The sequence below is a fragment of the Phyllobates terribilis genome, unplaced genomic scaffold (assembly GCF_046119375.1).
Source record: "Phyllobates terribilis strain yellow unplaced genomic scaffold, ASM4611937v1 Scaffold_4__5_contigs__length_816908805, whole genome shotgun sequence".
In the NCBI taxonomy this organism is placed as follows: domain Eukaryota; kingdom Metazoa; phylum Chordata; class Amphibia; order Anura; family Dendrobatidae; genus Phyllobates; species Phyllobates terribilis.
In genome coordinates, this window is record NW_027362764.1 from 11,540,190 (window position 1) to 11,554,691 (window position 14,502).

A 14,502-nucleotide genomic window follows, 5' to 3' on the forward strand; every position below is an offset into this window, starting at 1 on the left:
ATTACAGCTTGGAGTTTATCCTGCGTGTCTGCTTGTGGCTGTATATGTTGTGTCTATTACAGCTTGGAGTTTATCCTACGTGTCTGCTTGTGGCTGTATATGTTGTGTTTATTACAGCTTGGAGTTTATCCTGTGTGTCTGCTTGTGGCTGTATATGTTGTGATTATTACAGCTTGGAGTTTATTCTGCGTGTCTGCTTGTGGCTGTATATGTTGTGTTCATTACAGCTTGGAGTTTATTCTGCGTGTCTGCTTGTGGCTGTATATGTTGTGTTTATTACAGCTTGGAGTTTATTCTGTGTGTCTGCTTGTGGCTGTATATGTTGTGTTTATTACAGCTTGGAGTTTATTCTGTGTGTCTGCTTGTGGCTGTATATGTTGTGTTTATTACAGCTTGGAGTTTATTCTGTGTGTCTGCTTGTGGCTGTATATGTTGTGATTATTACAGCTTGGAGTTTATTCTGCGTGTCTGCTTGTGGCTGTATATGTTGTGTTCATTACAGCTTGGAGTTTATTCTGCGTGTCTGCTTGTGGCTGTATATGTTGTGTTTATTACAGCTTGGAGTTTATTCTGTGTGTCTGCTTGTGGCTGTATATGTTGTGTTTATTACAGCTTGGAGTTTATTCTGTGTGTCTGCTTGTGGCTGTATATGTTGTGTTTATTACATCTTGGAGTTTATTCTGTGTGTCTGCTTGTGGCTGTATATGTTGTGTTTATTACAGCTTGGAGTTTATCCTGTGTGTCTGCTTGTGGCTGTATATGTTGTGTTTATTACAGCTTGGAGTTTATTCTGTGTGTCTGCTTGTGGCTGTATATGTTGTGTTTATTACAGCTTGGAGTTTATTCTGTGTGTCTGCTTGTGGCTGTATATGTTGTGTTTATTACAGCTTGGAGTTTATCCTGTGTGTCTGCTTGTGGCTGTATATGTTGTGTTTATTACAGCTTGGAGTTTATTCTGTGTGTCTGCTTGTGGCTGTATATGTTGTGTTTATTACAGCTTGGAGTTTATCCTACGTGTCTGCTTGTGGTTGTATATGTTGTGTTTATTACAGCTTGGAGTTTATCCTACGTGTCTGCTTGTGGCTGTATATGTTGTGTTTATTACAGCTTGGAGTTTATCCTACGTGTCTGCTTGTGGCTGTATATGTTGTGTTTATTACAGCTTGGAGTTTATCCTGCGTGTCTTCTTGTGGCTGTATATGTTGTGTTTATTACAGCTTGGAGTTTATTCTGTGTGTCTGCTTGTGGCTGTATATGTTGTGTTTATTACAGCTTGGAGTTTATCCTGCGTGACTGCTTGTGGCTGTATATGTTGTGTTTATTACAGCTTGGAGTTTATCCTGCGTGTCTGCTTGTGGCTGTATATGTTGTGTCTATTACAGCTTGGAGTTTATCCTACGTGTCTGCTTGTGGCTGTATATGTTGTGTTTATTACAGCTTGGAGTTTATCCTTTGCGTCTGCTTGTGGCTGTATATGTTGTGTTTATTACAGCTTGGAGTTTATTCTGCGTGTCTGCTTGTGGCTGTATATGTTGTGTTTATTACAGCTTGGAGTTTATCCTGCGTGTCTGCTTGTGGCTGTATATGTTGTGTATATTACAGCTTGGAGTTTATCCTACGTGTCTGCTTGTGGCTGTATATGTTGTGTTTATTACAGCTTGGAGTTTATCCTACGTGTCTGCTTGTGGCTGTATATGTTGTGTTTATTACAGCTTGGAGTTTATTCTGTGTGTCTGCTTGTGGCTGTATATGTTGTGTTTATTACAGCTTGGAGTTTATCCTGCGTGTCTGCTTGTGGCTGTATATGTTGTGTTTATTACAGCTTGGAGTTTATTCTGTGTGTCTGCTTGTGGCTGTATATGTTGTGTTTATTACAGCTTGGAGTTTATTCTGCGTGTCTGCTTGTGGCTGTATATGTTGTGTTTATTACAGCTTGGAGTTTATTCTGCGTGTCTGCTTGTGGCTGTATATGTTGTGTTTATTACAGCTTGGAGTTTATCCTACGTGTCTGCTTGTGGCTGTATATGTTGTGTTTATTACAGCTTGGAGTTTATCCTACGTGTCTGCTTGTGGCTGTATATGTTGTGTTTATTACAGCTTGGAGTTTATCCTACGTGTCTGCTTGTGGCTGTATATGTTTTGTTTATTACAGCTTGGAGTTTATCCTACGTGTCTGCTTGTGGCTGTATACGTTGTGTTTATTACAGCTTGGAGTTTATCCTGCGTGTCTTCTTGTGGTTGTATATGTTGTGATTATTACAGGTTGGAGTTTATTCTGTGTGTCTGCTTGTGGCTGTATATGTTGTGTTTATTACAGCTTGGAGTTTATTCTGTGTGTCTGCTTGTGGCTGTATATGTTGTGTTTATTACAGCTTGGAGTTTATCCTGTGTGTCTGCTTGTGGTTGTATATGTTGTGTTTATTACAGCTTAGAGTTTATCCTGTGTGTCTGCTTGTGGCTGTATATGTTGTGTTTATTACAGCTTGGAGTTTATCCTACGTGTCTGCTTGTGGCTGTATATGTTGTGTTTATTACAGCTTGGAGTTTATTCTGTGTGTCTGCTTGTGGCTGTATATGTTGTGTTTATTACAGCTTGGAGTTTATTCTGTGTGTCTGCTTGTGGCTGTATATGTTGTGTTTATTACAGCTTGGAGTTTATTCTGTGTGTCTGCTTGTGGCTGTATATGTTGTGTTTATTACAGCTTGGAGTTTATTCTGAGTGTCTGCTTGTGGCTGTATATGTTGTGTTTATTACAGCTTGGAGTTTATCCTGTGTATCTGCTTGTGGCTGTATATGTTGTGTTTATTACAGCTTGGAGTTTATCCTGTGTGTCTGCTTGTGGCTGTATATGTTGTGTTTATTACAGCTTGGAGTTTATCCTACGTGTCTGCTTGTGGCTGTATATGTTGTGTTTATTACAGCTTGGAGTTTATCCTACGTGTCTGCTTGTGGCTGTATATGTTGTGTTTATTACAGCTTGGAGTTTATTCTGTGTGTCTGCTTGTGGCTGTATATGTTGTGTTTATTACAGCTTGGAGTTTATTCTGTGTGTCTCCTTGTGGTTGTATATGTTGTGTTTATTACAGCTTGGAGTTTATCCTGTGTATCTGCTTGTGGCTGTATATGTTGTGTTTATTACAGCTTGGAGTTTATTCTGAGTGTCTGCTTGTGGCTGTATATGTTGTGTTTATTACAGCTTGGAGTTTATCCTACGTGTCTGCTTGTGGCTGTATATGTTGTGTTTATTACAGCTTGGAGTTTATCCTGTGTATCTGCTTGTGGCTGTATATGTTGTGTTTATTACAGCTTGGAGTTTATCCTACGTGTCTGCTTGTGGCTGTATATGTTGTGTTTATTACAGCTTGGAGTTTATTCTGAGTGTCTGCTTGTGGTTGTATATGTTGTGTTTATTACAGCTTGGAGTTTATTCTGTGTGTCTGCTTGTGGCTGTATATGTTGTGTTTATTACAGCTTGGAGTTTATCCTGTGTATCTGCTTGTGGCTGTATATGTTGTGTTTATTACAGCTTGGAGTTTATCCTGTGTGTCTGCTTGTGGCTGTATATGTTGTGTTTATTACAGCTTGGAGTTTATCCTGTGTGTCTGCTTGTGGCTGTATATGTTGTGTTTATTACAGCTTGGAGTTTATTCTGCGTGTCTGCTTGTGGCTGTATATGTTGTGTTTATTACAGCTTGGAGTTTATCCTACGTGTCTGCTTGTGGCTGTATATGTTGTGTTTATTACAGCTTGGAGTTTATTCTGTGTGTCTGCTTGTGGCTGTATATGTTGTGTTTATTACAGCTTGGAGTTTATTCTGCGTGTCTGCTTGTGGCTGTATATGTTGTGTTTATTACAGCTTGGAGTTTATTCTGTGTGTCTGCTTGTGGTTGTATATGTTGTGTTTATTACAGCTTGGAGTTTATTCTGCGTGTCTGCTTGTGGCTGTATATGTTGTGTTTATTACAGCTTGGAGTTTATCCTACGTGTCTGCTTGTGGCTGTATATGTTGTGTTTATTACAGCTTGGAGTTTATCCTACGTGTCTGCTTGTGGCTGTATATGTTGTGTTTATTACAGCTTGGAGTTTATCCTATGTGTCTGCTTGTGGCTGTATATGTTGTGTTTATTACAGCTTGGAGTTTATCCTATGTGTCTGCTTGTGGCTGTATATGTTGTGTTTATTACAGCTTGGAGTTTATTCTGTGTGTCTGCTTGTGGTTGTATATGTTGTGTTTATTACAGCTTGGAGTTTATCCTGCGTGTCTGCTTGTGGCTGTATATGTTGTGTTTATTACAGCTTGGAGTTTATCCTGCGTGTCTGCTTGTGGCTGTATATGTTGTGTTTATTACAGCTTGGAGTTTATCTTATGTGTCTCCTTGTGGCTGTATATGTTGTGTTTATTACAGCTTGGAGTTTATTCTGCGTGTCTGCTTGTGGCTGTATATGTTGTGTTTATTACAGCTTGGAGTTTATCCTACGTGTCTGCTTGTGGCTGTATATGTTGTGTTTATTACAGCTTGGAGTTTATTCTGCGTGTCTGCTTGTGGCTGTATATGTTGTGTTTATTACAGCTTGGAGTTTATTCTGTGTGTCTGCTTGTGGCTGTATATGTTGTGTTTATTACAGCTTGGAGTTTATCCTGTGTGTCTGCTTGTGGCTGTATATGTTGTGTTTATTACAGCTTGGAGTTTATCCTGCGTGTCTGCTTGTGGTTGTATATGTTGTGTTTATTACAGCTTGGAGTTTATTCTGTGTGTCTGCTTGTGGCTGTATATGTTGTGTTTATTACAGCTTGGAGTTTATCCTACGTGTCTGCTTGTGGTTGTATATGTTGTGTTTATTACAGCTTGGAGTTTATTCTGTGTGTCTGCTTGTGGCTGTATATGTTGTGTTTATTACAGCTTGGAGTTTATTCTGTGTGTCTGCTTGTGGCTGTATATGTTGTGTTTATTACAGCTTGGAGTTTATTCTGTGTGTCTGCTTGTGGCTGTATATGTTGTGTTTATTACAGCTTGGAGTTTATTCTGCGTGTCTGCTTGTGGCTGTATATGTTGTGTTTATTACAGCTTGGAGTTTATTCTGCGTGTCTGCTTGTGGCTGTATATGTTGTGTTTATTACAGCTTGGAGTTTATTCTGTGTGTCTGCTTGTGGTTGTATATGTTGTGTTTATTTGATGTTCGGTTATCGGTGGATGTGAACGTGTGACCTGGCTCCAGAGACGTGGCCTGTGACCGCATCTAAGGAAACATGTGCACAAGAATTGTTCCCAGACGGCAGATGACTTATGTCCCAGGATGGAATGACCCCGACACCACCTGCAGTATTGTCCACCATTCCACCCAGTCACTACGCAGGACACAGCATGAGATTATTTCTTTTATGCGACTGATCTCCAGACTAATAGCTCTAGTTATAGCACCTGCAGCTTTTTAGTTTTTATTCGTTTTGCATTGACAGATCACGATTCCTGACACGTACTGCCTCGATTGGATTATTGATCGTCCATGCAGATAACTCGAGGTTTTCTCTATGTTCCCAGTCAATCATGTCTTGGTCTTTTTATCTTTTAGCTTTCTTAGTGTGTGCGGATTCGGCTGCATTACAGGATTCCTGGCTACCAATTTACGGTGTGTTCTGGTAGACAGAAATCCTGTCTTACTATCTGCCACCATGCGTAGATCCAAGAACGTGAGCGCACCATCATAGACCTCAGATGGGAAGGCTACATTGATGGAATTCATCCAATACCGTATCTATCTGGTGAGGCCGCACAGCGATCCCCATGTGATCCTCCGGATTAATGAACCTGCCAAATCCAGCACTTCCAGAAAACCAGATAGGCAAGACACCTGCAGCCACATTCGCCCCAATACCTAGAAACTAATATTCTTGATCCGAGAGAAAATAGAAACTGAACTAAATCTGGGAGAAATTCCTGCAGAACAATGGCAGCTTGCGGGGCGAGCTGAGCCAGCAAAGTACATGCCAGCCACCGGGCCGCGCACTCACCAGTTCTGGCACGGGCCCGTCACCACTTCTCCAGGCTGCACATATTCCCAATGGACAGGACCAGGCCAAGCAGAACCAGAGTTCGAAGAACCTGAAAACAGAAGGGGCCATTTCTTGTGGATTACTCCCTTCTGGGGACGGTGCCACAGTCGCCCCCAGCTAGACTTACCCAGAGTGCTGTTCTGGTACTTGCATCTGCAGTCATTGGGAGACACGCACCCCCCATCTTGCATGAGAAGCCCCTCAGGACATCCACATGACGGCTGGCACTCCTCACTGTCCAGGCACACGCCGTCTCCATGAAGATGGTCACAGGATCGGGGGCAGGGTTTACCGCAGGTGAAATTCACCAATCCTCTGCCACACTCTGCATGGGAGAGAAGGCAGCGTCATGTCCACAGCACATTGGCGTGATGTCCGCTATGGCGGGTCAGTGGATGGACTCCAGTCCTGAGACTCCGGGAATCTCCGTGGTGGAGCGAATCTGACCCCTGAAATGTTCACAGCATCCTGAGAGCAGAACTAACCCCCATTACCTGAGCACTGGGTGGTGTTGTCCTCGCAGACCCGGCTCTGTATGGACTCCCCTGCACATGGTGAACCCCCAAACCGAGCCGGTGGGTTATTACACTGCCGGCTTCTCACAGCATCTCCTGAACAGGCCTCACAATACGACCACGGACTCCATGGACCCCAGTGACCATTGACTGTGGAGATAGGACTGGAAGTTACACAACACCTAGATGCTCCCGCCGGGGACACGGCATCTCCTCACAGTTTACCTGGACAGAAGGATGGATGTGGACAGTGCCGGTGCTCCATCTGCACCCCTGTGTCACCATAGTACTGCTGAACATCCTGACACTCTTCTCCAGCACCTTGGGGACTGGGACAAGCACAGCTCCGGTACCGGGTCACCACCTCAGTTCCACACGTCCTGGAGCAGGGAGTCCACTCTGACCACTCACACCAGCTGCCAGCCACTGACAAACATGATGGGAGTTATACATGGGAACGAGAGGTGTCTATGGGGGCGGCCAGCCGGTCTCTTTTACTAGGAGTTAGCGGTCAGTAACTACTGAGCATGTGCAGTAACGAGGGGCTTCCCAGTACATACAGCATGGACTAGAGAGGTAACTTCACCCTGTGCAGACAAAGAAGAGGCAGGCAGACCCCCAGAGTGCCGGACCCCCAGAGTGCCGGACCCCCAGAGTGCCGGACCCCCAGAGTGCCAGACCCCCAGAGTGCCAGACCCCCAGAGTGCCAGACCCCCAAGGAGTGCCGGATCCCCCCGGAGTGCCGGACCCCCCAAGAGTGCTGGACCCCCCAAGAGTGCTGGACCCCACAGGAGTACTGGACCCCCCAGGAGTACTGGACCCCCCAGGAGTACCGGACCCCCCAGGAGTACCGGACCCCCCAGGAGTACCGGACCCCCCAGGATTGCTGGAACCCAAGAAGTCACACTACTCGAATGCCACGTTCTGTCCACTTATGAGACAAAGAGACCACATCAGCCACGATCACCCTGTGCCCCCTCACCCTGTGCCCCCTCACCCTGTGCCCCCTCACCCTGTGCCCCCTCACGCCTGCAGGACTCACCGGCACAGACTGCACTGCTGCACTTCATGGTGCCGTTCACACAGGTGCTGTAGAGACATCAGACATTGATCACAGCAGTCACGGGATGTGTGTGTTGTGACATGACGGGATGTGATGGGATCTCACCAGTTATTACACCCGTCTCCTCGGGGCACAGTCTCTCCAGGGAGGCGTCTCTCTCCGGTCAGGATGTCCAGGCAGGTGCAGTCCTCCAGCTCCACACATGAGGAGCCATTGTCAGCCAGCAGCTTCCCGGAGGGGCAGTGACAGCCAGGCAGGCAGAGCTCCGGGCACAGCTGGGGGGACAAGTAATGGTGATGTCACTATCACCGAGATGACATCACTTCCTGAATCCTGAGCAGAACATCAAAGGTGAAGCACGAAGAGACCAAAGCTCTGAGATTACCCACAATGCTCGGTGTGGGAGGAGAGCAAAGGACTGAGATCACCCACAATGCTCAGTGCGGGAGGAGAGCACGGGACTGAGATTCCCCACAATGCTCGGTGCGGGAGGAGAGCAAACGACTGAGATTACCCACAATGCTCGGTGCGGGAGGAGAGCAAAGGACTGAGATTACTCACAATGCTCGGTGCGGGAGTAGAGCAAAGGACTGAGATTACCCACAATGCTCGGTGCGGGAGGTGAGCAAAGGACTGAGATTACCCACAATGCTCGGCGAGGAAGGAGAGCAAAGGACTGAGATTACCCACAATGCTCAGTGAGGAAGGAGAGCAAAGGATTGAGATTACCCACAATGCTCGGTGAGGAAGGAGAGCAAATGACTGAGATTACCCACAATGCTCGGCGAGGAAGGAGAGCAAAGGACTGAGATTACCCACAATGCTCGGTGCGGGAGGAGAGCAAAGGACTGAGATTACCCACAATGCTCGGTGCGGGAGGAGAGCAAAGGACTGAGATTACCCACAATGCTCGGTGCGGGAGGAGAGCAAAGGACTGAGATTACCCACAATGCTCGGCGAGGAAGGAGAGCAAAGGACTGAGATTACCCACAATGCTAGGTGCGGGAGGAGAGCAAAGGACGGAGATTACCCACAATGCTCGGTGCGGGAGGTGAGCAAAGGACTGAGATTACCCACAATGCTCGGTGCGGGAGGAGAGCAAAGGACTGAGATTACCCACAATGCTCGGTGCGGGAGGAGAGCAAAGGACTGAGATTGCCCACAATGCTCGGTGCGGGAGGTGAGCAAAGGACTGAGATTACCCACAATGCTCGGCGAGGAAGGAGAGCAAAGGACTGAGATTACCCACAATGCTCAGTGAGGAAGGAGAGCAAAGGATTGAGATTACCCACAATGCTCGGTGAGGAAGGAGAGCAAATGACTGAGATTACCCACAATGCTCGGCGAGGAAGGAGAGCAAAGGACTGAGATTACCCACAATGCTCGGTGCGGGAGGAGAGCAAAGGACTGAGATTACCCACAATGCTCGGTGCGGGAGGAGAGCAAAGGACTGAGATTACCCACAATGCTCGGTGCGGGAGGAGAGCAAAGGACTGAGATTACCCACAATGCTCGGCGAGGAAGGAGAGCAAAGGACTGAGATTACCCACAATGCTCGGTGCGGGAGGAGAGCAAAGGACGGAGATTACCCACAATGCTCGGTGCGGGAGGTGAGCAAAGGACTGAGATTACCCACAATGCTCGGTGCGGGAGGAGAGCAAAGGACTGAGATTACCCACAATGCTCGGTGAGGAAGGAGAGCACGCGACCGAGATTACCCACAATGCTCAGTGTGGGAGGAGATCAAAGGACCGAGATTACCCACAATGCTCGGCGAGGAAGGAGAGCAAAGGACTGAGATTACCCACAATGCTCAGTGAGGAAGGAGAGCAAAGGACTGAGATTACCCACAATGCTCGGTGAGGAAGGAGAGCAAATGACTGAGATTACCCACAATGCTCGGTGCGGGAGGAGAGCAAAGGACTGAGATTACCCACAATGCTCAGTGCGGGAGGAGAGCACGGGACTGAGATTCCCCACAATGCTCGGTGCGGGAGGAGAGCAGAGGACTGAGATTACCAATAATGCTGGGTGCGGGAGGTGAGCAAAGGACTGAGATTACCCACAATGCTCGGTGCGGGAGGAGAGCAAAGGACTGAGATTACCCACAATGCTCGATGCGGGAGGAGAGCAAAGGACTGAGATTACCCACAATGCTCGGTGCGGGAGGAGAGCAAAGGACTGAGATTACTCACAATGCTCGGTGCGGGAGGAGAACAAAGGACTGAGATTACCCACAATGCTCGGTGCGGGAGGTGAGCAAAGGACTGAGATTACCCACAATGCTCGGCGAGGAAGGAGAGCAAAGGACTGAGATTACCCACAATGCTCAGTGAGGAAGGAGAGCAAAGGACTGAGATTACCCACAATGCTCGGTGAGGAAGGAGAGCAAAGGACTGAGATTACCCACAATGCTCGGCGAGGAAGGAGAGCAAAGGACTGAGATTACCCACAATGCTCGGTGCGGGAGGAGAGCAAAGGACTGAGATTACCCACAATGCTCGATGCGGGAGGAGAGCAAAGGAATGAGATTACCCACAATGCTCGGTGCGGGAGGAGAGCAAAGGACTGAGATTACTCACAATGCTCGGTGCGGGAGGAGAGCAAAGGACTGAGATTACCCACAATGCTCGGTGCGGGAGGTGAGCAAAGGACTGAGATTACCCACAATGCTCGGTGCGGGAGGAGAGCAAAGGACCGAGATTACTCACAATGCTCGGTGCGGGAGGAGAGCAAAGGACCGAGATTACCCACAATGCACGGTGCGGGAGGAGAGCAGAGGACCGAGATTACCCACAATGCTCGGTGCGGGAGGAGAGCAAAGGACTGAGATTACTCACAATGCTCGGTGCGGGAGGAGAGCAAAGGACTGAGATTACCCACAATGCTCGGTGCGGGAGGAGAGCAAAGGACTGAGATTACCCACAATGCTCGGTGCGGGAGGAGAGCAAAGGACTGAGATTACTCACAATGCTGGGTGCGGGAGGAGAGCAAAGGACTTAGATTACCCACAATGCTGGGTGCGGGAGGAGAGCAAAGGACTGAGATTACCCACAATGCTCGATGCGGGAGGAGAGCAAAGGACTGAGATTACCCACATTGCTCGGTGCGGGAGGAGAGCAAAGGACCGAGATTACCCACAATGCTCGGTGCGGGAAGAGAGCAGAGGACCGAGATTACCCACAATGCTTGGTGCGGGAGGTGAGCAAAGGACTGAGATTACCCACAATGCTCAGTGTGGGAGGAGAGCACAGGACTGAGATTACCCACAATGCTCAGTGAGGAAGGAGAGCAAAGGACTGAGATTACCCACAATACTCGGTGTGGGAGGAGAGCACAGGACTGAGATTACCCACAATGCTCAGTGTGGGAGGAGAGCACAGGGCTGAGATTACCCACAATGCTCAGTGAGGAAGGAGAGCAAAGGACTGAGATTACCCACAATGCTCGGTGAGGAAGGAGAGCAAAGGACTGAGATTACCCACAATGCTCGGCGAGGAAGGAGAGCACAGGACTGAGATTACCCACAATGCTCAGTGAGGAAGGAGAGCAAAGGACTGAGATTACCCACAATGCTCGGTGAGGAAGGAGAGCAAAGGACTGAGATTACTCACAATGCTCGGCGAGGAAGGAGAGTAAAGGACTGAGATTACCCACAATGCTCGGTGCGGGAGGAGAGTAAAGGACTGAGATTACTCACAATGCTCGGTGCGGGAGTAGAGCAAAGGACTGAGATTGCCCACAATGCTCGGTGCGGGAGGTGAGCGAAGGACTGAGATTACCCACAATGCTCGGCGAGGAAGGAGAGTAAAGGACTGAGATTACCCACAATGCTCGGCGAGGAAGGAGAGTAAAGGACTGAGATTACTCACAATGCTCGGCGAGGAAGGAGAGTAAAGGACTGAGATTACCCACAATGCTCGGTGCGGAAGGAGAGTAAAGGACTGAGATTACCCACAATGCTCGGTGCGGGAGTAGAGCAAAGGACTGAGATTGCCCACAATGCTCGGTGCGGGAGGTGAGCGAAGGACTGAGATTACCCACAATGCTCGGCGAGGAAGGAGAGCAAAGGACTGAGATTACCCACAATGCTCAGTGAGGAAGGAGAGCAAAGGACTGAGATTACCCACAATGCTCGGTGAGGAAGGAGAGCAAATGACTGAGATTACCCACAATGCTCGGCGAGGAAGGAGAGCAAAGGACTGAGATTACCCACAATGCTCGGTGCGGGAGGAGAGCAAAGGACTGAGATTACCCACAATGCTCAGTGCGGGAGGAGAGCACGGGACTGAGATTACCCACAATGCTCGGTGCGGGAGGAGAGCAGAGGACTGAGATTATCAATAATGCTGGGTGCGGGAGGTGAGCAAAGGACTGAGATTACCCACAATGCTCGGTGCGGGAGGAGAGCAAAGGACTGAGATTACCCACAATGCTCGATGCGGGAGGAGAGCAAAGGAATGAGATTACCCACAATGCTCGGTGAGGGAGGAGAGCAAAGAACTGAGATTACTCACAATGCTCGGTGCGGGAGGAGAGCAAAGGACTGAGATTACCCACAATGCTCGGTGCGGGAGGTGAGCAAAGGACTGAGATTACCCACAATGCTTGGTGCGGGAGGAGAGCAAAGGACTGAGATTACCCACAATGCTCGGTGAGGAAGGAGAGCACGCGACCGAGATTACCCACAATGCTCAGTGTGGGAGGAGATCAAAGGACCGAGATTACCCACAATGCTCGGCGAGGAAGGAGAGCAAAGGACTGAGATTACCCACAATGCTCAGTGAGGAAGGAGAGCAAAGGACTGAGATTACCCACAATGCTCGGTGCGGGAGGAGAGCAAAGGACTGAGATTACCCACAATGCTCGGTGCGGGAGGAGAGCAAAGGACTGAGATTACCCACAATGCTCGGTGCGGGAGGATAGCAAAGGACCGAGATTACCCACAATGCTCGGTGCGGGAGGAGAGCAGAGGACCGAGATTACCCACAATGCTCGGTGCGGGAGTTGAGCAAAGGACTGAGATTACCCACAATGCTGGGTGCGGGAGGAGAGCAAAGGACTGAGATTACCCACAATACTCGGTGCGGGAGGAGAGCAAAGGACTGAGATTACCCACAATGCTCGCTGCGGGAGGAGAGCAGAGGACCGAGATTACCCACAATGCTCGGTGCGGGAGGAGAGCAAAGGACTGAGATTACCCACAATGCTAAGTGCGGGAGGAGAGCACGGGACTGAGATTACCCACAATGCTCGGTGCGGGAGGAGAGCAGAGGACTGAGATTATCAATAATGCTGGGTGCGGGAGGTGAGCAAAGGACTGAGATTACCCACAATGCTCGGTGCGGGAGGAGAGCAAAGGACTGAGATTACCCACAATGCTCGATGCGGGAGGAGAGCAAAGGAATGAGATTACCCACAATGCTCGGTGAGGGAGGAGAGCAAAGGACTGAGATTACTCACAATGCTCGGTGCGGGAGGAGAGCAAAGGACTGAGATTACCCACAATGCTCGGTGCGGGAGGTGAGCAAAGGACTGAGATTACCCACAATGCTTGGTGCGGGAGGAGAGCAAAGGACTGAGATTACCCACAATGCTCGGTGAGGAAGGAGAGCACGCGACCGAGATTACCCACAATGCTCAGTGTGGGAGGAGATCAAAGGACCGAGATTACCCACAATGCTCGGCGAGGAAGGAGAGCAAAGGACTGAGATTACCCACAATGCTCAGTGAGGAAGGAGAGCAAAGGACTGAGATTACCCACAATGCTCGGTGCGGGAGGAGAGCAAAGGACTGAGATTACCCACAATGCTCGGTGCGGGAGGAGAGCAAAGGACTGAGATTACCCACAATGCTCGGTGCGGGAGGATAGCAAAGGACTGAGATTACCCACAATGCTCGGTGCGGGAGGAGAGCAGAGGACCGAGATTACCCACAATGCTCGGTGCGGGAGTTGAGCAAAGGACTGAGATTACCCACAATGCTGGGTGCGGGAGGAGAGCAAAGGACTGAGATTACCCACAATGCTCGGTGCGGGAGGAGAGCAAAGGACTGAGATTACCCACAATGCTCGCTGCGGGAGGAGAGCAGAGGACCGAGATTACCCACAATGCTCGGTGCGGGAGGAGAGCAAAGGACTGAGATTACCCACAATGCTTGGTGCGGGAGGAGACCAAAGGACTGAGATTACCCACAATGCTCGGTGCGGGAGGAGAGCAGAGGATCGAGATTACCCACAATGCTTGGTGCGGGAGGAGAGCAAAGGACTGAGATTACCCACAATGCTCGATGCGGGAGGAGAGCAGAGGATCGAGATTACCCACAATGCTGGGTGCGGGAGGAAAGTACAGGACTGAGATTACCCACAATGCTCGGTGCGGGAGGAGAGCAGAGGACTGAGATTACCCACAATGCTCGGTGCGGGAGGAGAGCAAAGGACCGAGATTACCCACAATGATCCGTGAGGGAGGAGAGCACGCGACCGAGATTACCCACAATGCTCGGTGCGGGAGGAGAGCAAAGGCCTGAGATTACCCACAATGCTCGGTGCGGGAGGAGAGCAGAGGACCGAGATTACCTACACTGCTGGGTGCGGGAGGTGAGCAAAGGACTGAGATTACCCACAATGCTTGGTGCGGGAGGAGAGCAAAGGACTGAGATTGCCCACAATGCTCGGTGCGGGTGGAGAGCAAAGGACTGAGATTACCCACAATGCTCGGTGCGGGAGGAGAGCAGAGGACCGAGATTACCCACAATGCTCGTTGCAAGAGGAGAGCAAAGGACTGAGATTACCCACAATGCTGGGTGCGGGAGGAGAGCAAAGGACTGAGATTACCCACAATGCTTGGTGCGGGAGGAGAGCAAAGGACTG

The 14,502-nt window shown here is 49.2% G+C and overlaps 1 protein-coding gene across 1 annotated transcript in view; it reads right to left on the bottom strand.

Annotated features, from left to right (window-relative positions):
- The window catches only part of LOC141264133 (SCO-spondin-like), a 521,676-nt gene that overhangs the window by 213,515 nt on the left and 293,659 nt on the right, over positions 1 to 14,502 (bottom strand). The window contains exons 54-59 of the mRNA XM_073676443.1: positions 7,737 to 7,906; positions 7,611 to 7,657; positions 6,794 to 6,994; positions 6,548 to 6,718; positions 6,181 to 6,378; positions 6,012 to 6,102 (exon numbers count right to left, since the gene is read on the bottom strand). Coding sequence (XP_073532544.1) covers positions 6,012 to 6,102; positions 6,181 to 6,378; positions 6,548 to 6,718; positions 6,794 to 6,994; positions 7,611 to 7,657; positions 7,737 to 7,906 — 878 coding nt within the window. The remainder of the gene's footprint in view (positions 1 to 6,011; positions 6,103 to 6,180; positions 6,379 to 6,547; positions 6,719 to 6,793; positions 6,995 to 7,610; positions 7,658 to 7,736; positions 7,907 to 14,502) is intronic.